Source organism: Parathielavia appendiculata (assembly GCF_033297405.1).
Source record: "Parathielavia appendiculata strain CBS 731.68 unplaced genomic scaffold N657scaffold_5, whole genome shotgun sequence".
Lineage (NCBI taxonomy): Eukaryota > Fungi > Ascomycota > Sordariomycetes > Sordariales > Chaetomiaceae > Parathielavia > Parathielavia appendiculata.
Genome location: NW_026944224.1, coordinates 1,123,342 through 1,146,041, shown reverse-complemented (window position 1 = coordinate 1,146,041; position 22,700 = coordinate 1,123,342). Strand labels below are relative to the sequence as shown.

At 57.1% G+C, this 22,700-nt stretch overlaps 8 protein-coding genes across 8 annotated transcripts; 4 read left to right on the top strand and 4 right to left on the bottom strand.

Annotated features, from left to right (window-relative positions):
* Positions 1 to 19: 19 nt before the first annotated feature.
* Positions 20 to 3,528, bottom strand: N657DRAFT_680462 (uncharacterized protein; the record flags this gene model as incomplete). Its single annotated transcript, XM_062796288.1, has 2 exons — positions 20 to 103; positions 2,944 to 3,528. 2 exons carry the CDS (start codon positions 3,526 to 3,528, stop codon positions 20 to 22), a joined length of 669 nt encoding a protein of 222 aa, XP_062648248.1.
* A 417-nt stretch (positions 3,529 to 3,945) lies between these two features.
* On the top strand, positions 3,946 to 5,483 carry N657DRAFT_633556 (uncharacterized protein; the record flags this gene model as incomplete). The annotated part of the gene is made up of 5 exons (XM_062791218.1): positions 3,946 to 4,210; positions 4,367 to 4,487; positions 4,531 to 5,008; positions 5,038 to 5,345; positions 5,414 to 5,483. 5 exons carry the CDS (start codon positions 3,946 to 3,948, stop codon positions 5,481 to 5,483), a joined length of 1,242 nt encoding a protein of 413 aa, XP_062648247.1.
* Positions 5,484 to 5,545: 62 nt separating this feature from the next.
* On the bottom strand, positions 5,546 to 7,782 carry N657DRAFT_644713 (RCC1/BLIP-II). The gene has a single exon (XM_062792807.1). It carries the CDS (start codon positions 7,650 to 7,652, stop codon positions 5,853 to 5,855), a length of 1,800 nt encoding a protein of 599 aa, XP_062648246.1. The 5' UTR covers positions 7,653 to 7,782; the 3' UTR covers positions 5,546 to 5,852.
* A 180-nt stretch (positions 7,783 to 7,962) lies between these two features.
* N657DRAFT_595398 (Sec34-domain-containing protein) lies at positions 7,963 to 10,914 on the top strand. Its single transcript, XM_062789976.1, has 5 exons — positions 7,963 to 8,149; positions 8,224 to 8,531; positions 8,594 to 8,933; positions 8,989 to 9,924; positions 9,983 to 10,914. Exons 1-5 carry the CDS (start codon positions 8,033 to 8,035, stop codon positions 10,691 to 10,693), a joined length of 2,412 nt encoding a protein of 803 aa, XP_062648245.1. The 5' UTR covers positions 7,963 to 8,032; the 3' UTR covers positions 10,694 to 10,914.
* A 295-nt stretch (positions 10,915 to 11,209) lies between these two features.
* N657DRAFT_690012 (mitochondrial carrier) lies at positions 11,210 to 12,723 on the top strand. Its single transcript, XM_062797022.1, has 2 exons — positions 11,210 to 11,569; positions 11,658 to 12,723. Exons 1-2 carry the CDS (start codon positions 11,461 to 11,463, stop codon positions 12,476 to 12,478), a joined length of 930 nt encoding a protein of 309 aa, XP_062648244.1. The 5' UTR covers positions 11,210 to 11,460; the 3' UTR covers positions 12,479 to 12,723.
* Positions 12,697 to 15,255, bottom strand: N657DRAFT_617703 (uncharacterized protein). Its single transcript, XM_062790528.1, has 3 exons — positions 13,593 to 15,255; positions 13,208 to 13,537; positions 12,697 to 13,152 (listed from the first exon to the last, which is right to left on the bottom strand). The coding sequence occupies exons 1-3, from the start codon at positions 15,162 to 15,164 to the stop codon at positions 12,733 to 12,735; spliced, it is 2,322 nt and encodes a 773-aa protein (XP_062648243.1). The 5' UTR covers positions 15,165 to 15,255; the 3' UTR covers positions 12,697 to 12,732.
* Positions 15,256 to 15,318: 63 nt separating this feature from the next.
* Positions 15,319 to 16,965, top strand: N657DRAFT_690010 (uncharacterized protein; the record flags this gene model as incomplete). Its single annotated transcript, XM_062797021.1, has 2 exons — positions 15,319 to 15,329; positions 15,488 to 16,965. 2 exons carry the CDS (start codon positions 15,319 to 15,321, stop codon positions 16,851 to 16,853), a joined length of 1,377 nt encoding a protein of 458 aa, XP_062648242.1. The 3' UTR covers positions 16,854 to 16,965.
* Positions 16,966 to 18,237: 1,272 nt separating this feature from the next.
* N657DRAFT_680455 (uncharacterized protein) lies at positions 18,238 to 21,325 on the bottom strand (the record flags this gene model as incomplete). Its single annotated transcript, XM_062796287.1, has 2 exons — positions 18,238 to 20,995; positions 21,102 to 21,325. The coding sequence occupies 2 exons, from the start codon at positions 21,323 to 21,325 to the stop codon at positions 18,238 to 18,240; spliced, it is 2,982 nt and encodes a 993-aa protein (XP_062648241.1).
* Positions 21,326 to 22,700: the final 1,375 nt, after the last annotated feature.

The window sequence follows — 22,700 nt, the reverse complement described above, 5'->3', positions numbered from 1 at the left end:
CGTCGGCGACAAAGGAGAGCTACTTGGATGCAGCCGAAGCGGGAGAACGGTCTGGGGGCACGTGCGGGATGCAGATGCACGACGGAAGTGCGGGTATGTCGATCTTTAGTGCAGTCAGATCGGGGAGGCCAAGTCGGAATGTGAGTTGCGCCCATATATCATTCAGGGGCTACGAGTTGGTGGTACCTTTCGCACTCAAGTTGCCGAGATCCTTCGTCTCTGATTATAAGTCTGGCAAGGCTTCGGAGAAGCGGGAGTATATCGTGACGAAGCTGACTAGGGAGAAAATCTAAACTTGAAGGATCACTGAACAGTGAACAAGATCGAAGCCGAAATGACTGTTTGCAAGCGCACCAAAAACCGCTTGAACTGGCTCCAGACTGCGGTACCACGAGACTCATCGAGCCTCCTAATTCCACATTCCTCTGTTTCCTAATTCCACACAAACTGGGGCTCCAACACCAAAAACTGGCAGAAAATCCATCACCGCCCCTCTGCATCAGAGGGACACCACACTACGTAACACCACTAGCATCATCACCATATCGCTCAACTCAATTGAAGCCATCGCGATTCAACATGTCTTCGATTTCCGGTGTTTCTACCACCCATTCACGGCTCCCGAGCCCCCCGATGCGTCCTCCAACGCGCCTTCCAACGAACTGCGTTTTTTGAGCGAGTCGGTCAGTTACTGAGGTGGTTTGCTTCGCGAGGTTCAATTTAGTCCCTCGGTGCAAAGCACCGGTGATGGATTTCCCTGCCATTACTTGGTGTGGGTGGGTGCAGAGGTTCTATACCGAAAGGGGTATGAGCGGCCCGAGTTTGAGTGGAAATAGGAAGCAGGTGAGTGTGAATTAGGAGACTCAATCATGACCCAACGGGTCCTGGGGTCCTCAATGATCCACTTCATTTGGAGGTAGGACTCCACTCCACATGAGCGGACCCGACCCGCCTCCCCTTTGTCCCACCGACCGGTTCCGACTTCACCAACATCATCAGTGGGGGAGAATTGCAAGAACTCCCGACATCCAACTTGCTTAACACAAGGCGCCCCAGATATTAGACAGCTCCGGTGACCTTGTTTTTGATTGTAGGTAGGTGTTGCTCAACACAGCGAAGGCCGCATCAACCAGATGCTGTAATTGTATGGACCTCGGAGGTCTGCTCCGTTTGACGCCAGGCCCCACGAATGTTGACGATATTGCCTGCAAGAGGTAGTATTTATTCCCCGTCCCATTCGTCAATGTGACCGAGATCATGACTCGCCACTCGTATACGCGGCAACCGTGTATCTTGGAGATTGTCGACCGAACATCCGGCCTCGTTGCTCGGCCAGCTGCTGATGTCCCAATTTCAGCGACCTCGTCTTCTTTTGCTCTGGAGAGGAATTTGAAGTATACAAAGCTGTCGCCTTCACACAGTCTACTCCTATTCATTGCAGCCGTTCAGGATGGATTCCGGGTATTTCACATTACACTGGCATAGTCGGTTCCGAGGTTTCAGTCTGCTTACCGTTGACTCAAGAGACGGTGAATAACCATATCGATATGCACAAGTTTCAGTTGGACGCTGTGGGAAGGCTGGTCCTATTCATGTACACTGAGGACTATCATGACACATGCCGCGTTGAAGAGGTCTCATGTGTCGACCGCCCGTTGAGCCCTCCGCCGGAGTCGCTTTGCACGACCGTGACGTTACGGTATTGCACAACGGCCGTCCTCCACGAGCACATTCGCGTCACCTCTATCAGCGATTATTGCCAGGGCGATGTACTCGTATCCTTGGCGAACAGCAAGTCAAGCAGCTGCTCCAAGAGCACGGCAAGGATGAGTCTTGGGTCGCAGGCCTGCCGGCCGTAATCGAGGCAGCAGCCAAGTCAACGGGAAACAAGGAGTTGCACGAAATTCTGGCGGACACTGCTACAGAGCATATCTCGTGTCTTTTGGACATCGAAGAGTTCACGAGCCTCTCCCTTGTGTCGGGCTTTACTGTTGGCCTTCTGCGAGCCTTTATCCGAAGAAACGAGGTTTCGAGAAGATGACTCGAAGACACCCGATCCCGACTACGCGAAGCAGAGCTACAGATTGCTATTCGTGACAGAAAACTAAGGGATGTGGAAAGATGCATGGATGCTCTGTCAACGACACCGTAGTGCAGGATTGCTCTGGTAAATTCCAATATAAGATCTCCACTAACTAGCTCGACTGGCGGATGGCTTTCCCGCCGCAGTCAGTGTCGACCGAGGCGTGAGTATCTTTTTCGATGACCGCTTAGCAGCCAGTTTTCATGTTGACATTGCTCACTACATGGGTACTTCAATCGGCGTTATCCATGATACATTAGTGATTCTTTACGTTATTTAATTTGCATCTAGCCGCGTGTTAAAGAGTCCTAAGGAAACCTGGAAATGATTCAGAATTCCAAAGGAAGAGAAGAGGGTGAGGAACACGACAGAAACGGAGAAAAGATAGAAGGAGAAAAGACAGAAAGCGAGGGAGAAAGAAGGGAGAGAAACGAAAGAAAAGATAAAGCTCAGGGCTCGATTCTATATACGGCGAGTAAGGTAAGTGGCTATCTCACGTCACAAGCTACTAGTAGATAGCCCGAGTCCGGGGATGAAGCGTACAGCATCAATTCTAGATTGATTAGCCTGAGAATACTGAACTGACCGGCTTCTTAGTAATCTATATACCTAGGTAGCTAGCTGGCTTCTGTCTAGACTGATCTATATCCTTTCTTTCCATGCGGTGGTCGCAATCGGAGTTTTCAATATGTCATGGACACCGTGACCCCCGAGGTCCTGCCAACAGGATGGAGGATGAATGACAGGAAGAGGCGGTTAGGATCAAGATTCCAACCTTTAGTATCCAAGGTTTCGTGAACGGCCCCATAAAACAGCACTGGGACGGTTTTCAACAAGCCCCAAAGGGCCTCTGATCTCACCTTTTCCTTCTCTTCCTTGGTCAACAACTTCTCCTTCACCAGTCGGATCAGAGCACCGTCCAGCCAGTTCAGGTAGTTCCACTCCTCATTGTCGTTGTCGACAGGCGCGTTGCAGATGGCGTCGCGCAGCCTCGTGTCGTTCCGGGCGTCGGCCCCCTTGCCGACCCTGAAGCGCTTGATGAACAGCTTCTTCGCGCCGCGCTCGAGATTGGCCGCGTTCTCCTCAGTCTCCTCGCGAATCTGCCACTTCTTGGAAGACCGATGTAGGACAATCATGTTTCGCCGCCAGACGTCGTGTGTACCGTTTTGGTGCTCGATCAACAGTGCGCAGCGACGGTTCATGTTGTCGTTCCCCTTGAATATTACGGTTGATAGTACCTCGTACTCTTGCGGCTCCTCTGGCCCCGTCTTGCCCTTCTTACCGCTTCCGCTGGACGAACTGCCGGGTAAACCTTCCTTTGAGCCCTTGGTTGAGCCCTTGCATGAACCTTTGTTGGAACTCCTTTCCTTGTCTCGCGGCTTGGCTTGATCCCCCGAGCCGGAGCTGGAGTGTTGCGTTTTGGAGCGCTTGTTTATGATGAACATACTGCCTGCCGGTGTAGTCGCTTGCTAGTTCCGTCGGTGAAGCTGATGTAGATGCTTCGTTGCTGGCTGTTGAGGGGATCGGTTATATTTGGGAAGTGATGACTGGAATGGATGCTGTCCGGATGACAGAACGTCCCGAGGAAGCGTACCCGTGCTTTTGTATCTGAGAACGCAACAAGAAGACGTGGCATCGTTGTCACGGTGCTTTGGCTTCATCCGGCCTCTGAGTAACAGACAGATTTGGTTGTCTCGCGCGCCCTCCGTCCGACCAACGATGGCCGGAGCACACCATGGCCTCAGAAAGCCAGCCCGGCCAACTTGTAAGAGGCAAGGGGATGGCGCCAGGTCCAGGCTACGGGTCAAATTTTAGGCGCTCGAACCCCTTTACGCTTGACTTTTTCACATTTTCGGAGAGCAATGGCGCCGCAAGCCTGCAGCCTGAGAAAGACGGCCGCCCTCGGCCCTTCGAAAAGCCCCTTGAAGCCAAAGCGACCGAAAACCGCTCTGGACGAAAGCTTGGCCGTTGACTTAGTCCCGGTGGCCGAAACTCAAGAGGAGACAGAATCTGCCGCATCGAGTCTGGTTGGTCCCATGATGGGCCAGCCATCACCGGTGGCACCTTCCATTCTTAGCGCCACGCCGCCAACAGTTGAGAGTCAGCGGTGGTGTGCCACTTCAGAATGTGCGCGCCTAACCAAATTTCCGGAGTGGATCGGTTCGTAGTGCAATCAATGATTCTTCAATTGCGGTGTCAGGCCAAAGGGGGGCTGGCGGCTCTCCCTTGGATGGTGCAGAATTACTTCTGATGTAGTTAATTGACTTTGCACCCAACGCCGAGCCCACTGCAGATGGTTCTGCGACGACTGGCTCGGCTCTCAGCCACGTTCATCCCACCTGGCCAACTTCCCCTCATCTGTCTGGCTCAGCTACCTTGACACGCAGCCTATAACCCGAAGCGAGTAAGACCGGACCACATGATGTCAAGTAGTGAACATACACCAGAGGGGAAATGCCGCCGCCCCTTGGAGAGGTACTCCCACTGAGCACAATCGCGAACAACAGCGAGAACGATGACGCCGTGGAGAACTTACGCCGCCGAATACGCGCGAAGAAGGAGGAACTCTGGGCCAAAGGGCTTCCAGTGACAGTCCGCGCATCACCACCTCGGAGGCCTCGGCCACCGAGGGGGATGTTTCCCCCCTACGCACGGCAGCTGCTCGACGCCGGCAGCGAGTTTGTCCACAAGGGGCAGCACCGCTGGGTCATCAAGCACGCGTGCGGCACCAAGGTGACCAGGTTCGACCCTACCGGCATCCTCCCCGGAGAACCCGAAGCCATGCGCTTCGCGGCGGAGCATACCAGCATCCCCGTGGCTTGCGTGTACGAAGTCGCCGAGGACCACTTCACAATGGACTTCGTCCAAGGCCAACCGCTCGTTCAGGGGTGGGGCACCACCCTCTCGGCCGAGGATAGGGCTCTCGTGTGCCGGCAGATGAGCGAGTACATCAGCCAGCTGCGCGCCTCAAGAGCCCGGACGGCGTCATCTGCTCCTTCGGCAGCCACCCAGCCATTGAACGACCGCAAGTACTTCCGCTACGAGGCGAGCTGTTCGCCAACGAGGCCGAGTACAACGAATTCCTGCTGGGTGACCTGTTCGCAATCGACGTCGTCCACGACATGATCCGCAAACAAATGCGGACGGACCACGGGATCGTCCTGACGCACGGTGGCCTGCGGTCTAACAACTTCCTGGTGCGGCCCGGGGTGGGCGTCGTGGCCATTATCGACTGGAGATATGCCAATTATTATTACCCGGAGTAAGTCGAGCTGCTGATGGTGCTCGTCGGTTCGACATCGATTGTGGCTATTACAACGAGCTCTTCAGAATTTTCCCGCAGCGCTACGATGACCAATGGTTCGTCGACCAGGTGCTGATTGTGTACGCCAGGCATTGATACTTGCATGTGCCAGGGGTGGGAATGGGGTTGTTAGTCCGAGTGATCAGTAGCCGTATTCTACAATGGCTGATGTTTTATGGTTTCACCCCTCTTGCTAGGTTCATGACTCACAAGGGGAAGGTTCGTATACGAGGACTCGCTGATACCACCAACCTAGATGAGTGATCCAGATTTTCTTACCCACACACAAGAAAAGGAGTCGAGTAGTATAGTCCCGTCCCTATCCGACATCCCGTAAGATGTTGATACAGTAAATATACACCACCTACACAGCCCAATATCATAGTCGTGTTACACCCAAAGCCAACGTTTACTCCAATAACCCCAGACCAACTCCCGATCATCCAACATATAGTACACCTTTAATCAAGCCCCCGAATAAATCCCAGACACGAACCGCCCACACTCAACCCTCTGCTCGACACTAACCTTCCTCCACTTCCCCTCCTCCCCCAACCTAACCGTCGTCCGCGGCGTAATCTGTAACCGATGCCTCTCCACCCCAGCAGCATCACCCCCGCCGCCCTGCACCTGCGCGCTGGGCCCATCCAGGGGAGCAATGTACACGGGCGCATTCACATTGTTGCGCTTGCCCGTTCCCAGCTGGTAATGCTCGTTCCCACCCCACCAGAGGATGTCGGCGCCAAAGTTTGTGTCTGTTTTGATAGTTGTTTCCTCAGCTGAGGATGAGGCAGTCAAATGGGTGATGTTATCCAGCACGGCACAGGCGTGGGTGCTGCCTACCGCCAGGCGGGCCAGGCGGATGGGCGTGATGCGGTTTGTGTTTTCATCGTACTCGTACAGATTCGACAGGGCTTTGATCTTTGTCGGGGTCGGCGAGACGTGCGTCCATTTGCCGGTTCCCAGGGTGCCGTGAATGCCCGAGCCGCAGACCCAGGTGTCGGCGGTGGTGCGGCCCAGTTCGGCGGGGATCTGGTTGTGAGTCTTTGTGGCGTCGACGGTGAAGAAGCTGTTCATGCCGCCGGCCGCGATGGAGGTGACCTTGGGAGCCAGGTCGGTTCCGCTGTAGAGCTTGTGGATGGGGAGCGGAGACGGAGTGTCGACCGTGCTGGTGCCGACTTCGGTTTCGAAGCCCAGCTGGCCGCTGCTGTTGTCCCCGAAGGCGAATACGTGGCCGTGGCTGTCGAGAGCCAGCGAGTGGAAGTCGCCCGTGGCGATGGCTTTGATGTTGCGGCCGTCCAGAGCCTTGACTTCGTGGGGCTGGTCATAGGGGCCTGTGGGCCGGGTGTGCCAGGTCAGACCTGGGATGCCGAGCTGCCCTTTGGAGGGGAACTCTTCGGAGCTCGAGACGGCGGAAAAGACGCGGCCTTTGGAGGTCAGCAGCAGGCAGTGCTCGAGACCGCTCTTTACATCGACAACTTTCTCACCCCAGCCCAGATTCTCGGGCTTGAGCGACCGGTAATTGGTAGAGGAAGACGTTTCGGGACTCCAGAACGGGAGCCGGGAGGATTTAGTGGGTTGTTTCTCGTCCACAGCCTGGTCTGCTTTGGCGACAGGGATGGAATAGACAGATCCGTTGGACGAAAGCGCAATGACGCGGTCCCGTGAGATGGCAATCTTTGCGATGTCTTTGCCCTTCAGGGTGACAGTGGGTCCAGCAGCATCCTTGGAGAAGGCAGCACCCCACTGCACGAGGTCGCCGTTTTCGGTGACGGCAACACCAAAGTTGCGGTCCAGCTTCAAATCTCGCAAGATCTGACCGTCGAAGTAAGGGATCCGGCGCGGCGTCTTGACGACAGTCTCGTTGGAGTCGGGGGCAACGACTTTCCCGGCATTGGAACCCCAGGCATATACGCCGGGATGCTCCCAGCTGTTCTTGACCTGCAGATGCTGCGAGCTTATCTCTTCCTTGGAAGCAGCCTTCTTCCGAGGCTTTTCAAAGACCATCTCGGCCTTTCCGGGTTGCGGTGAGCCCACCGGCTGCGACTCGGGGAAGAAGCGCGGATATGCCCAAAGGGCGCCGGCTCCCGATGCGACCATGACGGTCAGCAGGCCGAGTGCACGTCTGCCAGGGCGTGGCATCTGGGTAGCTGAGCTGGCGTAGCGAACCCATTGCGAAGGTGCAGCTGTGGGCGAGAGTCTGAGTGCCTTGACTGATGAAGGCGGGCGCCCGAGGGCAGCCCGCGAGAGGAGAGGCGAGACCATGTTTATCTCTTTCCCATTTCCTGTTCTGTCCAACAAATGCTTGTTGATGACTTCGTTGTCGAGGGCGGCTTGATAGTGAGGTCGCCCGGGTTGGTTGGCTGCATACACACCCTCACGAATCTTAGAAGCCTCGAAGCTTCTTTCGGAGAAGGCTCCACAGCGCAACCATCAAAAAGCTTGGCATCGCCCCGATTCCCGTCTCTTTCCTCGGCCCGTGCACTCGCCCGCGTTTCAGGCCCCACTTGTCCGCATATCACCCCGCCAAGCGCGGCCAATGGAGGTCCGTTCCAGAGCAGCAACTCCGGCCGCTGACGGCCGGGTTTCAACAGTTATTGCGATTTCCAGACGTCCACGGTCCAGCTGCCCTAGGACTCTGCGAAATGTACGAGGACTCGTCCTGGTACAGTTTTGTACCAGAGCTCCAGCACCAACAGCCAGCGTCAGGGCCCCGAAGTAGTGGCCATCGACGCAAGCAGTCGCTGTTACAGCAGCCGAATGTGTGTCTTCATCTGCGACTTTTGCGACGTCGATGATGCGCTATGTGCAGGAACACCACTGATATGCTTCGCAGAACCCTGCCGACGCCGCCGACGCCGCAAAGCCCCTCCCACCTCTTTTCGAAGACAAGGAAGATTCCAATTGGCCACCAGAGCCGACATTGTCGCGAAGAGTAAAGTCTTACTCAGATCTCTACGACCTCATAAAGACTCAGCTGTCCAGCCATGCCCCAGGGAAGAAGAGGAAGAGGAAGCGGAGCGCCCGTAGTTGGGAGGCTTTGGCTTTCCCAGGGTCGGTGACTGTGAGCTTGCCAGCCGAAGAGGACGGTTTTGACGATGCCGTCGATAAAGAACTACTCCGGGCAAGCCAGCAGGAATACTTGTTCGTGGGACATGGCACTCTACCACCGCCGGCATAATTTCGACATGCTGACAGAATTCAAGACTCTACCACGACGAACTGGCCATGACCGAGCGCCATCTCGGAACCCTCATCGCTGACACCAACAGCGCTCTCAAAACGCTCGAATCACTGTGCCAGTCCTTCCGCGCCGTCGACGAGCAGACCAGCTCCTTCCAGGTCCAATGTGACGGCCTTTTGACGGAGAAAACGCGTCTCGAAGCACTCGCTGAGTCTGTCGGCAGAGATCTCCAGTACTACACCTATCTCGACTCGGCAACCCGCCGTCTCACTGCCCCTGGCGCAGGTCGCCTAGTTGAAGGAGGCAGCTTTGCCGAGATTTTGTCCACCTTGGACTCTTGCATAGAGTTCATGACGCAGCATGTCAGTTCCTCCTGCGCCGTTTCTAAAGTTCCCTCAGCTGATTGGCTGCCCATAGTCTTCATACCGAGACGCCGAATCGTACCTTGCGCGCTACCAGGCTCTGCTAACCAAAGCACTGCACCTGCTCGAGGTGGGCTTTGTCAACCACCTGAACAAGGTGTCTGCCGAGATATCGCGCCAAATTGCTGCGACGCAGTCCGAGTCGGCTCGCCACGCCCTCGCCTACGGCCGCTTCGAGGAGATGGTGCTTGAGTCGTACTCGCTGATTCCGAACCTCCAAACTGTGGTACGGAATGCCTACGACCAGGACGGCCAGCCATCCTCAGCTCTCAACGCCGACATCTACGCCAACACGGCCATTAACCTGTTCCACTCGTATTGGGCCGCCAGAGAGCGGGATCTCAAGACTGTTTTCCAGCACGATCTGGACGTGCTCAGAGCGGAAGCCAAGGAGTCGATAGAGACGGCCTCGAGAAATTTTGTCAAGCAGTGCTTCGAGCGGTCGTACAACGAGGCCTCCCTTTTCAAGAGCATCTTCTCCATCGACGCGCATTACTCGGCCGAGCCGAACTCTGCCTTCGCGGCCCTCAAGTCACAGCGCGCCGTGCTTACCGGAGCAAACGTGGCGCCCATCGCCACGAACCTGCAGTTGGTCCTTCAAAGCAGCGACCTGGAGACCATCTGCAATTTGGTCGGTTGGATCTCCCACGAGTACCTGCTCCCCGAGTACGAGGAAGACAACGAGACGCCGTTCGCGGGGCGGTGCCGAGAACTGGCGGCCAGGCTGCTCGCCGAACACCTGTGGACGTTTACCGACGCCTTCTTCGAGGCTGAGATCGCAAAGTCCATCACAAAAGCCGTCATGCCGCCCGATGCCTTCCAGATTGGCCCCGTCACGAACGGCGACGCTGCTTCCAACGCTTTCCCTCCCATCAAGCGGGCGCTTGAGCTTCTCGTGCTGTTTGACCAGTCCATGCCCAAGGAGCGATGTGTATGTCCTACACCCTCTGTATGCATTTCCATTTTCTCTGACATTATGCCACCCACAGCAACGAAACAGCCCCGTAATTTTCAAGATCATTAAAGAATCCATCGCCTCGGTCCAGCGCGCAGAAGCCCGCATCCGATCCGTCACCACAACCTCAACCTCCAAAACAAATGCCGGTTACAGTAACACAGACCCTGACCTCTTCACCGTCAAGAACCTGCTCCTGCTCAAGAATGAGCTGCTGACGCTCGAGATTGGCGACGTTCGTGGTGCTGGCGGAGCTGGAGCCGGAGCCGGAGCTGACGGCGCAAGCGTCAGCAGTCGGGTCTGGGACGCTGTTCTGCACCGACCGCAGGACTTGATTGGCGGGTTGCTGAGTAGTTTTGGGAATCTGGGATATGGCTTGGGGGCGTATATGCCCTCGATTCCGGGGTCGTCGCTCTGGGCCGGGACGCCTGGTGGTGTGGTGGGTGCTGGGCAAGGAGGAGATAGTAATGATGCGGGGGAGCAGCTGGATGGGCTGCTTAGGCAGAGTATTGTGGCGTTTACGAGGCGGTGGGCCGGGTTGTTGAATGAGGCGAGGGGCGTCGTGGCCGGTAAGCTGGGTGGGAAGAATGTCGGCAAGGTGGAGAGGGAGCTGGATGAGATGCTGGAGAGGGTGTTTGGTGGGCAGCCCGAGGTGGTGGGCAAGTTGAAGGAGGCGATTCAGATTGAGGCTGAGGCGTTCGTACGGGCTGCGGGGGAGAAGAGGATTCATGTCACGAGAGTGTAGGGCGTGGAGGGAGTTAGAGTGAATCAGGGTTGTGTCAGGTTCAACACGGCCTCACACTTGGCTGGCAACGCCTGGGCTGGTCGTGACTCGTCTGTGGTGAGCATTCGTTGTCGGTCAGGTTCAAGTCTCTACCACTCTGTTTCGTTAGATAGAATTAGCCTGCAGTGGTTGTGTGGTATGTGAGGACATCGAAACTTCTATAACGTTATATGATATTTGCGGTAAATGCCCGACCTAGGTCTTCACTAAGTCCCCCTTCTCTACAAAACTCTCTTCCCAGGCTCGCCACGCATGTTCTTATATTTTGCGGCGTACATGCCGAATTAATGTCTAAGTTCCCATAATGACCAAGCATCCTCTTGTTCTAATGTCACCAACAAGCAATTAACCCTTCGCCTGTCCTTCTTCCTCGGATAATGGAATATGCAACTACCCGGTGCCCTGGAGCACGCCATTGACCCCGACGATTGAGAACCCTGTCGGCCTGTAGCAGTCCCACACCCCGCCGATCATGAACCACAGATAGCCGACACCGGGAGTGACAACGGCCGCACTCCAACTCTTCAGGAGGTAGGGTGTTATACCTACGTTAAATCTGTGAGACGGCCAGCTGCCGGGCAATCAGTGCTGTTCGGACTAGCCGGATTAGCGAACCGTGCGAGTCTTTTTCTGCGTCCTCAATCGGCGATTCTAAGCAACAAACGACCGAGTCGCATCGTGGAAGAAGCAGTCTCTAACAAGACAAACCAACACAGGCAGCCGGCAGCATGGCCGACCCAGCGGCAGACCTCGAAGCGCACGGCTCCTCCTCGGCCGCGCAGACAGTAAAGGATTTGTTCTCCGGCGCAGCAGGCGGCGTCGCCCAGGTGCTGATCGGTATGTCATTTCATTAGCAAACACCTTACTTACCTTGCCTTCACATTCCGGTAGTAGGGAGGGACTGACACAGCGCACATATCTCCAGGCCAGCCCTTCGACATAGTAAAAGTTCGCCTCCAAACCAGCCAAACCTACCCCTCGGCCCTCGCCGCCGCAACGTCCATCTACAAGCACGAGGGCGCCCTTGCCTTCTACAAGGGCACCCTGACCCCCTTACTCGGCATCGGCGCGTGCGTGTCGATCCAGTTCGGTGCCTTCCACGCCGCGCGCCGCTGGCTCGAGGAGCGCAAACTCAAGAGGAGTGGTACTAGTAGTGCTGCTACGCTAGGCTACGGCGAGTACTACTGCGCCGGCGCCTTCGCCGGCCTCGCCAACACGGCCCTCTCCTCCCCGATCGAGCACGTGCGCATCCGCCTGCAGACGCAGCCGCACGGCCTGGGCGAACGCCTCTACTCGGGGCCATGGGACTGCGTGCGCAAGCTGTCTCAGAGCGGCGGGCTCGGAAAGGGGCTGTACCGCGGAACGTCAGTCACGCTGCTGCGCGAGGCACAGGCGTACGGGGTGTGGTTCTTGACTTTTGAGTGGCTGATGAACGCCGACGCGGCTCGCAACGGCGTCGAGCGTAAGCAGATCGCCAGCTGGAAGGTGGCGCTGTACGGCGGGCTGGCGGGTGAGGCGCTGTGGCTGGCGAGTTATCCGTTTGACGTCGTGAAGAGCAAGATGCAGACGGACGGGTTTGGATCCGCCCAGCGGTACAAGAGCATGCGCGATTGCTTCGCGCAGACGTGGCGGGCCGAGGGGGCCAGGGGGTTCTGGAAGGGGATCGGGCCGACGCTTCTGAGGGCTATGCCCGTGAGCGCGGGGACGTTTGCTGTGGTGGAGATGACCATGCGCGCGATAAATTAGGGAGTGGTGAAGAGAGTAGGCGTGGTGAAGGCGAGATCATAGAGGGATGGACAAGGCAAGCCTGGCACGGGCATGACGGGCATCAGCTGACGGAGGGGAGCGCTCAACGGAATGCATGGCCCGGCGTCCTCAACGGGCGCTGCGGTGTAGGAAGGCAGCGCTGAGGGTCGGAGGAGGGCTCGGATGATATCCATTGCAAGAGATTGCAGTTATTTTTTCAATCAAAGATCTTGCATATACCCGACAATCTACCACTACTCCGCATTCTCTACCCTGCGCTGCAGTATTTGCCTGGCATTGGCAGGCGTCAACAAGTCGGTTTGGAGCTCCTCCAAGACCTTCTTTGCCTCGGCATTGTCCGTAAACACCATATCCGTCGCCCGCTTGAGCGTCATGCCGCCTTCCTGTGCCTCCAGGGGCAGGTTGAATAGCCGGAGAGCGTCGACTAGACTGGCAAGCGACCTTGATCCGTCCGGGATGTACCTCTCGACGAGCGCCGAGATGGCATGTACATCCCGCGCGAACTGGGCTGCCCCTGACGCCGTGAACTTGTGGCTCATCAAGACCTCGCTCCATAGCGTGCTGTTAAGATTTTCGAGTGCCTCCCGCCAGACGCGGCGGAACACGGCTTTGCCGAGGGCTCGATGGAGGAAATCCAGGTCGCGCTTCAAGATCTGGTCCAGTCAGACCGCGGCTCCAACTCTGGACTGAATAGGGATATCCACTCACTCTCAGAGGCTCGTCTAATTCAGCCGTAACAACCAAATCGCCTGGAGAATCATCTGCAATCGTGCTCCACTGCGGGCGGTGGATGTACGCTTTGAAAGCCTTCCGATGAGACTCGACCAGTGCCTCGGCTAAAAACTCTTGCGCCCGTTTCCGTCTCAGGTTATACGCGGCGATGGTCTCGTCAAATAGGACGCCGCTGTCCTCTTCTTTACCCACGGCTGAGGAGGTCCGGTCCCTGACATGGTCATAGCTCATGCCACCGGCAAGGTTGCTTTGATCGTCGGTGGCCTTGGCTCGTGCCTGGAGCTGCTCCCATAGTGTAACGAAGAACTGGTACAGTCAGTATCCGAGTTGAGACGCGGTAGGTAGGTAGGGGCGTACTTACCTCTTCATTACTCCAGTCTCTTAGTGTGTTGACGATATGGTCGGCACTGCCGTACACCTTGCACAGCGTCTCCAGAGCCCCGGTCCCTTCAAGCGCAGCCAGCTGCTCCTTGGTCACGCCAAACGCCCTTCCTACAGTCGACGTAATGCTCAAATACGCCTCCAGCGTGCCCCTGAGATGGTCATGGTATTCGTCCAGAATGGCCAGCTGGATGTCGATGAGGAAGCGCAGCTTGTGGGAGAAGCGCCTGACCCGCTCGTACTGGGTTGTGACAGAGCGGAGCAGGTCGGTAACGCGCGTGGCCGCAAACGTGGGCTTCGTCCTCCCCGCCGCGGCAAAGTCGTAGTCGATGCTCCGCGCGTCTGGCGCCGCCATGATGGTCTGGTAGCGCTCTAGTGCAAACCTCTTCTCCGCCTCGAGCCACGGCCGGAAGTGCTTATTCAAAATCTCCGACGTCAAGCCGCCCCAGCCTTCCTCGGCATCCCCGTCGTCGTAGGCAAACGCGGACCTGAGCCTTTCGTCAAACGTCATGAGCTGCGAGAGCAGGCTGCTGAGGAAGACGGCGTCCCCGGATGTTTCTGCAAGCGTCACGGCAATCTTCTCCCTCATGACGGGCAGCATGGAGGTTATGAAGGCGCAGACGGGGTCCATGTACACCATCTTGTGAGCAACGGGCGTGTCCCCAAACTTGGCAGCAAGCACCGGCCCAAAGTTGTCCCGGAAGAAGTCCTCCCACTTCTCGACCAGGGCCAGAAACCAGGGAAAGCAGTGCGCCGTGACGACCTGCGGGCTGCTCGTCGGCTTGTCGCTGAGAAAGTGGAACCGAAACTCCTTGACAAAGATGTGCGCCATGACATCCACCGGCAGAAGGCTGACGGTGGCTGGCGAGTACAGCACCTCGGGCACCTGCAGGTCGACGAGCTTGTCAAAGCACTGCAGCCACTCGTCGTCGACCTCGGTGTCCGGGTCGACGTTGGGCCACCCGCGATTGGACAGCACCGCCTCGAGCTCGTCCGACATGGTCCTCTTCATGTCGTCCCACAGCTTCTCGACCGCGGAGTCGACATGCCTGACAAGATGCACCGCGGCACCGTCAGCCTGCTGCTGGAGCTCCCGAAGGCGCAGCGCCAGTTGCTTCAGCCGCGCGTAAGGCTCCAGCGCGGCTTTGGGGTCGCGCGGCAGGTGGCGGCGCGCCGCACGGCGCAGGCCCTCGACGTCCTGCAGCAGCAGCAGATAGCGGTAGGCGAGGTCGACCTTGTGGAGCTGGCGCATGGGCGGCTCGAGGCGGCGGATGGCGTCGTCGGGGGCGTCGGACTCGGCGATGATGTGCAGGCGCACGTCGATGCTCTTCTGCAGGGCGTTGAACTCGTCGATCTGGGCCATGAGCGCGGCGCTGCGGTCGGCCGACGACCGGCGGGCCTCGTCGAGCTCGCGCGTGGCATGGTCGAGCTGCGATTGGAGTTGGCTGCGCTGGTACTCGACGCTGCTGAGCAGTGTGTCGAGGTGCTCAAAGTCGGTCGTCGACTGCAGCTTGTCGTTCAGGTAGTCCTCGACCCGGATGTCGGAGTCCATGGTGAAGGCAGGCGGGTGGGTGGCTAAGGTAGCTGTCTGGTGTCAAGCCATGGGGTGTTTTCGTGGACCTGTTCTTGAAAGTGGTTGACGGTGGAGCTCTGAAGGAGCGCAAGACGGCTGATTGCAGCAGCGGATGATTCAAGCATTTACAGAAATGCCAAGCCGGTGACGACACTGCCTGCCGGCTGCACACCCAATTCTTTCTCGATCCGCTTCTGATAATTTACCTAAGGTAACCAAGCATCAATCGGCCAAGGAATACACGCTCGACAGCTTCAATCACTTCCGCGGCACGAGGCACTGCCCGTCGACTGAATTTGCAGTCGATCACCCTTCAATGGCGCCACCATGAGGCGGTACCTGCCGAACACGGGGCCCGCCGCGCGCAGTATTGGTGCATCGTCAATCCTCTCGCCGACTTCCCGGCCCTTCCTCAGCTATCGACACTTCCATCGCACCCCGACGCCATGCTTACCTCGTCGTCGGAACTTCTTTACCTCCAACGTCCTCTTGCAGCAGGATGGCAGTGAACCGCAGCGATCCTCTGCGACTGCGAAGAAGCCCGAGGACGACAAGCCGAGCAGCACAGCGAACCAGCCGGGCCAGAAGAAGCGCAAGCCGCCGCTCAAAAACTCGCTCCACCGCGTGGCTATCGTCGCCCAGAAAGGTGTGCCCGGGAAGCCAGGACCGCCCGCCGCCGAAACCCCAACCGGCCCGGATGGCAGCTCAATCATCAGCGCTGTGTGCGTCGCCGAATCGTTCGACATGGACAAGGTCGAGGACATACTCAAGAACCATGGCTTCTCTCTCGACCCCGACGGCACTGGCTTCGAGTCGCACGAAGTAGTCCACGCGCGCGGATTCAACAACGGCGACATCTTCGTCTTCCCTTCCGGCACCGTCGTGACCTGGGCGCTACCTGCCGACGTCGTCAACACCCTAGCCACCAAGCACCTCCTCCCCGCCGCCGAGATGCCCCACCTTGAAGACAAGGAGGAGGAGGATCTCGAGTTCCTGGCGGACCCGGCGCAGGAGCAGAGCAGCGTGAGCGGGGACGTGGTCGTGCTCGGCACACGTCGCGAGGTGGAAGCCGGCGACCGGCTCGACACGACCCTGGCCAAGATCGCCTTCTCTTCCGGTCTGGCGCGCAGCACCAAGCTGGCTGTGCTGGAGAGCTCGCTGACGCGCTATCTCGAGAGCACGCGGCACATCCCCGACCATCTCTCGCAGGGTCTGCGCGCGCCACTCTCGCGGGGCATGATTCTGCAAAAAGCCGGCGAGCTACTCAACCTGCGCAGCCAGCTGAACCACTATAACGACCTGACGGACGCGCTGCCCGACATCTTCTGGGATACCGAAGAAAAGCTCGAGACGTATTATGCCAAGATCGGCAAGGCGCTCGACGTCGGCGTGCGCATCAAGACGCTCAACGACAAGATGACGTACGCCCAGGAGGTCGTCAACGTCGCCCAGGGCGTGCTCGACATCAGCGAGAAGATGTCGAGCGAGAAGCACAGCACCCGCCTCGAGTGGATCATCATCATCCTCATCGCCATCGAGGTTGCTTTTGAACTGAGGCGCCTGTACATGGAGCGGTACGATGTGTTTCAGGATGAGCTGCTCGCCGAGCTGAAGGCGCTGCGGGCTGATATCCGGAAGGGCGAGAGACTAGACGCCGGCTTGAAGTGAACATGTGGCAGGGCTGGATGATGCCCGGTAAATATGATACCCAACTCAAATTCTAGGTGTAATGCTGGCGATTGATAGACCAGATACAAATTAGTCATTGAAACGACTCCCCGCTTATTATATTCAGCTCTGTTTTACAAACAAATAGGTGTCGCGCCATAGACTCGTGAACGCACCCCCCTGCAGACATCTAGAAACGCCGGCAAGGCATCCGTCTCTGATACCATATCTGATAAAACGCAAGATGCCCAAGTTGGTGTAAGATATGTGTACTACTAGCTCATCTATCCAAGTCCTCATCTGTCTTGGTCCAACCTCCTGGCGCCTCTACTCTCAAGCCCCCGACTTCCAATAGGTACAGTACATTTCGCGATGCACGAACAAGAAAAACTCATGGGCCGGGCAAGGGCCCAAACCCATCGTACAACCTCACCACTCCAGCGGAACCATTCAGACACGCACACACCACCAACCGCAGACAAATACCCAGGTTGAGAAACGGAACCAGTTTCCTTCAGGAAAGACACACCATTTCCAGGGCCAGAACCCAGGATCCCGTGCGGGTGCCGCAACAGGCAATACCGCCACCAGGTCCCTCACCTAACCACGACACCGTACCAACTGTAGAAAGACAACTGCTGTGGACAGAAAGAGCTCCAAACGGGCTGGCGTGACTGACTTAAGAGGACAATTCACAAAGGGCCTTGCAAGTCCTCATAAATGGACATTTCCCCCCAAACAACCACCTCGATCCCATTCCACGCCTTTTAACGACCTTCCCCTACCCGCCCCGCAAACCAAGTACATACCTAACCTGAATGGTAAGGTAAGTAACCATAGCAGCAGCGACAGCAGCCCCCTTAATTCAACTCAGCTCAACTCAACCAACCCAGCCAGCCTGCTATCGCCGGAAATTGTAGCACGGTAAGGCCCAAACACGATGGACGCACCCCTATACGCGGGAGTGCTGTGATCACCTCGACTTTTGAAAAGGGTCCGGGCCCAAAGCAGGACAAAAAACTCTTTCTCAGAAAAAGAACCAGAAACCCAAATGAGCGCTCACATAACCAACCCCAGCAGTTGATTGTTCTACATCTTCTCCTTGCCCGTTCCTGCTTGCTCAATCCGAGGTGTAAGAGATCCCTACCATTCGTCCACCACAACCCATCCATCCATTAGACCAACCGGAAAAATCGTCCCGTCTGCCTTTTCTCGACTCACACTTCTCACTTCATTGTACCACCACCTCACCAACCATCTTTATTTTCTGCTTCCGTGCTCTCAGAAAAGCGGACAGCACACAGTGCATAGGTTGACAAAGATTTGCCAAACGTCGCCAAAACACGACGACGACCTGCCAAGGCGGGTTTCCACCCCATCAGTCTCACGCACTAGGTTTCCCCTGCTGCGGCGCAGGACTCGCCGTCCCCGTCCCCGGACCCACCGGCGCAGCCTGGACCGGCCTCGGACTATTCTCACCACCACCACCAACACCACCACCATTCACAGCAGCCGGCCCGACCTTGATACCAGGCGACGACACACCCTGCCCCTGACCGTGAGCATGACCATTGTTATGGTGTTGAGGACTTCCCATATTCCCCATCTGCTGCTGCTGCATTTTGGCCGCCGCAACTTTGTGCACGTCCATATGACCCGCCAGCCCAATCCCCGCCAACCCCACAACCTCGCCCGGGGCCTGCTGCGTCTGCGTAACTTTACCCATGTGCCCGCTGACGCGCTGCTCCGCGTCGGCGCGCGCTCGCGCCTGCTCCATGACCTGTCGCTGCTGCACCTCGGGCATGACAGTCGCGAAGCCCGTCAGATTGGATCCCGTCTGTTGTCTGTTGTTTCCTCCTCCTGTTCCGCCTGCTCCCGCACCTGCTGCAACTGCTGCTGCTGCTCCTTGCATCATCCCCGGCCCCGGCGAGCCAGCGCCGTACTGTCGGGGCACTGCGTTAACATTCGGCGGCATGCCCGGTCCTGGACTCCCGTACGGTGGACGGCCGGCTATCTGCTGGTGCTGCTGGGGCGGGGTGGGTGACTGGCTGTATGGGTGTGCTTGCGGAACCTGTGGAGACAAAGTCCGGGGCATCTGCCCACCATTGGCGTACGGCATGTAAGGCGGCTGCTGGCCGTGAGGGGCCATCGGCGGCTGATGTGGAGACATTTGCGGGTGCGGCGAGGGCTGCCCATGTTGGGGGTGTGGCTGGATTTGCTGGTGTTGCTGGTAGCCAGGAGGGTAGCCCTGTGAGAACCTCTGATTCGGAGCGCCAGGCTGTCCCATGTTGTAGTTTGGATGTTGCTGCATCCGTGATTGCGATGGGCTGGCCGCAAACTGATGTGGCATATTGGAATGGCCGTACGGACCCTGAGCCTTAGCCAGTTGGGGTGCATACATGGTTGGTCTGAACTGTGTCCCGGGCGCCGGCCGTGGCTGGACTTGTTGGTGCGGCTGCGGAATAGGCACGCTGGATGGCGCCCTGGAATACATATTGGAGGCCTGCGGTCGGACTGGCGTTTGAGGGAAGTGCTGCGCTCCCCCTACAGGACGGACCGACGGCGTGAATTGTGCCTGATACTGGTGGCTGGCGTACTGGCCGGAAACGCTCGGCGTCCTATGTGCTTGGCGTTGGGCAGACGTCTGCTGCGCAGCCTGTGCCAACCTTTGAAGCCGTGCGGGCTCGTCCTCTTCCATGACCCCCCGGTAGTCGTCGGAGCGAATCTCAATTTTGGTGCTCACGGCCAGCTCCGCAAGCTTATCGGAATTAAGGCGTGCCACGGCGTAAGGGGGAAGGGTCTGGATGATTAATGACAGCTGTGCCTTGAGGGCTTCGTATGTCATCACTTCCTCTTCACTTGGCTGGTGCGAGAGACTGCCGTTCCGTAGCATGTCGCCGTTCACGGGATCAGCCGAGTAACGGTCTTGGCTGGTTGGTAGTGTAAGGTTTCGGTTGCGCTGGTAGGATGCCAGGGTTTCAATCAGGTCCGAAACTTCCTCGAGCAGATCATCTACCTCCTTTTCCTGGTCAGATTTCTTGCCCAGAGCATGGTCCAGGCCCGGGTCAATCGCCGTTTCATCCCAGTTCTCGATGGCGTCTTTCACGTACTCCTCGTCGATTTCCATGACCAAGGCCGAGTCAACGGTAGAGCCCCCCTCGTTTTCGTCCTCGGGCTCTTCAGCTTCGGCCATTCTGGCATAGCTTCGCCGACCGACGCGCTGCCACCAGATGCGGCTCACCTGCCCCGAAGGTACAATGGCACCTGAGTCGTCCTTGCACGGCGCAAATGCGGAGAATGCACCGCGGAAAAGAGACTCCATCTCGGATATTTCGAGCTCAATTGTGGACGGCTTGACGCCCGCTAGACTCTGAGCGCGCTCTCGCTGTTTTGTCTTGGCATGGGTCGTCGGTGTAGCATTAGTGTAATCAAGCCAGTTCCCGGTGGAGATGTTCTGAGAGAAGTAACTCCCGGAACGGTACTTTGACTTCTCGGCAAATTCGGGGTGATAAAAGGTCAGGACGTTGCTTTTTGTGGTCGTTTTGGGAGTCTTCGGTGGCTGCAGAGGAGGAAGATTCCGGGGAGAGGGAAACAATTCTCCCAGCGTGAGGGAGCGGCCACTCTTATCGCCCAAGGCGGCAGCGTCGGACAGAACCTTAGTGACGGTGACACCTCGAGGCAATGAGGCTCTCGCAAGAATCTCGGCGTTTGCCCCCCTTTGCAGGCTGGAAAAAACAGGTTTTGCGGTTGGGGCAGGGCCGATCGCCGTCAGAACGAGACCGCCCTCATCTGGCGCCGGTCCCCGAGCAGACTTCCCAGAAGTTGGTCGGGGTACGTTGGGATAGGAGAGCTCTCGCCGATACAGCTCTAACGCCTTAGTCCTGAATGCGATCGTCTTGGTCAGGGCATTGGTGCCGCCCAAGATGCCTGCAGTTTCAAGTTCCTTGGCTTGTGCATTCGCAGTTTGGACAATGTCGGAAACCAGGTCATCCAGAGTCTCATATGCGCCTTGCGTCACCTTGTCGGCGATGGTGACGGCCTTGTTGGAGTCTTCCGATTTCGCTCGTTTCGAAGATGGCTCGCCATCCGGGAGGGATTCTGGGATAGGGCGCTTGAGGATGGATGAGCGATCGGGATCGTGGCTGCGTCCCCAGAGTTAGCATCCAGATGTGAGAGATGCGGAAGAGAGAGCAGCGGACGCAATTGAGCGACCAACGCAGCAAGGGGATTGGCATGACTTGCGCATACTTTTGCAAAACATCATAGAGATCGCGAATGAGCGATTTGCTGTCTTGAGGAGTGTGCACGCCATTAACAGGCAGCTGGGGCGGGTTGCGGGAGTTGAAATCGGACTGGTTGTCGTCGCTTGATTCGCGCTTCCGCTTGGTGGAGGAATTGATTGAAGCGGGCGAATCCGGACGCGACAATGCTGCGTCGCCGTTGACGTGGGTCGCGACGGCGGCGGAGGCCATGGCGGGGAGCTCGGTATGGCCGATCGATTGTCTGGGTCCCGGAAAGCGGGAGGTGGGATGCAGTTCGGCGGTCGTGGTTTTTCGCAGGGTCCAGTCTAATCTGGTGTCGCGCGATTCGCGTCGTCCGCGAAAGGGAGGAACGCTGCGTTGCTGCTGTGTGCGTGGGACCGACTGTCACTTGCAACTCCAAAAACTTTGTTGTCGGCACGCCGGCAGGTCGGGGCCGTAAAAGTCATCCAAACGGGCGTACGCGATGGCCAGACAATGCCCAAGTTCGACTACCGCCAGGACTCAACTTGGCATGCGGCTTCCGATGGCATTTCCCTGGATGCAGCGACAGGCTTAGGTTTCAATGTGCAGAGGAGAGGTCGGAGGCTGTCCCTTCTCAGCGTTGGTTCCAAAAAGCCAGCGCGAGGCTTGTTTGCGCTAGCAATGGTTGGGTAATTAGTGGGGCACTATATGAGTCTCCTGCGTGCACGTGACCTGATCGCTCTCTGCAGTCTGGGTTGTTTCACTGTGTTTGCGAAGGCCCCAAATAGAGAGAGGGGTACGTGCGCTTAGGTAAACCTAAAAAAGGCTTATATAATGTACAAAATGCATCTAACGCAGCCCGTTTTTGGGCCCACTCCACTTCACCTTCTAGAGCCCCGGCGTATAAAGCCAAGAGCGACGAAAAGTAATCTACCAGCGTCAAGTACGAAGCGTGAGCCCCGTGAGTTCGAGGATGTTGAGGCAATGCAGGCAACACGGGCTAAGCGGCAATCAATGTACAGCTTGCGGTGAGGTTGGCCATATAAGAACCTCTCGGGCGTGCTCAAAGCGGTATTCAGATGTTGTGCGGATTGATTGAATTGCGTGCTTTTGGTGGTGATCTTGGGTGTTGAAGTCTTCCCGGTGGTGGTCGTGGTAGGCAACGGCTGTGTTAGATGCATTTATAGATAATATAAGTTAAGCCGTTTTCAGGTTTTTGCTCCCCCCACCTGGACAAAAAAAAGGTACTCCAAAAAGCGTCACCCCAGAATTCAATGATCAGAAACATCAGCAGATCGTGGCCGAACTGAATGATCTCAATTGCAATCTTCCCAGTCATAGCGCCTTCCAATTCCAAGCAATCCTTGAAAATCTGAGGGATGTTGTCAACCCAGGCATTGATAGTCTCTTGCTTAACTGCTGCCCAGCCCTCTTCGGCTAGCTCCATGAAGATTTCATGGTCCCAGCAAGGCCTCTTCTTTACATACTGCTTCGGCCCCTACCATGCCTTTTCAATCGGAGGAGAATCCGGGGATTGAGCGCAGTTGAAGAAAGACTCCAAACCGTTCTGTTCCTTCCAAGCGCGTACGATATTGCTCTTGCTTGTACCGTGGCCAGAGTCATT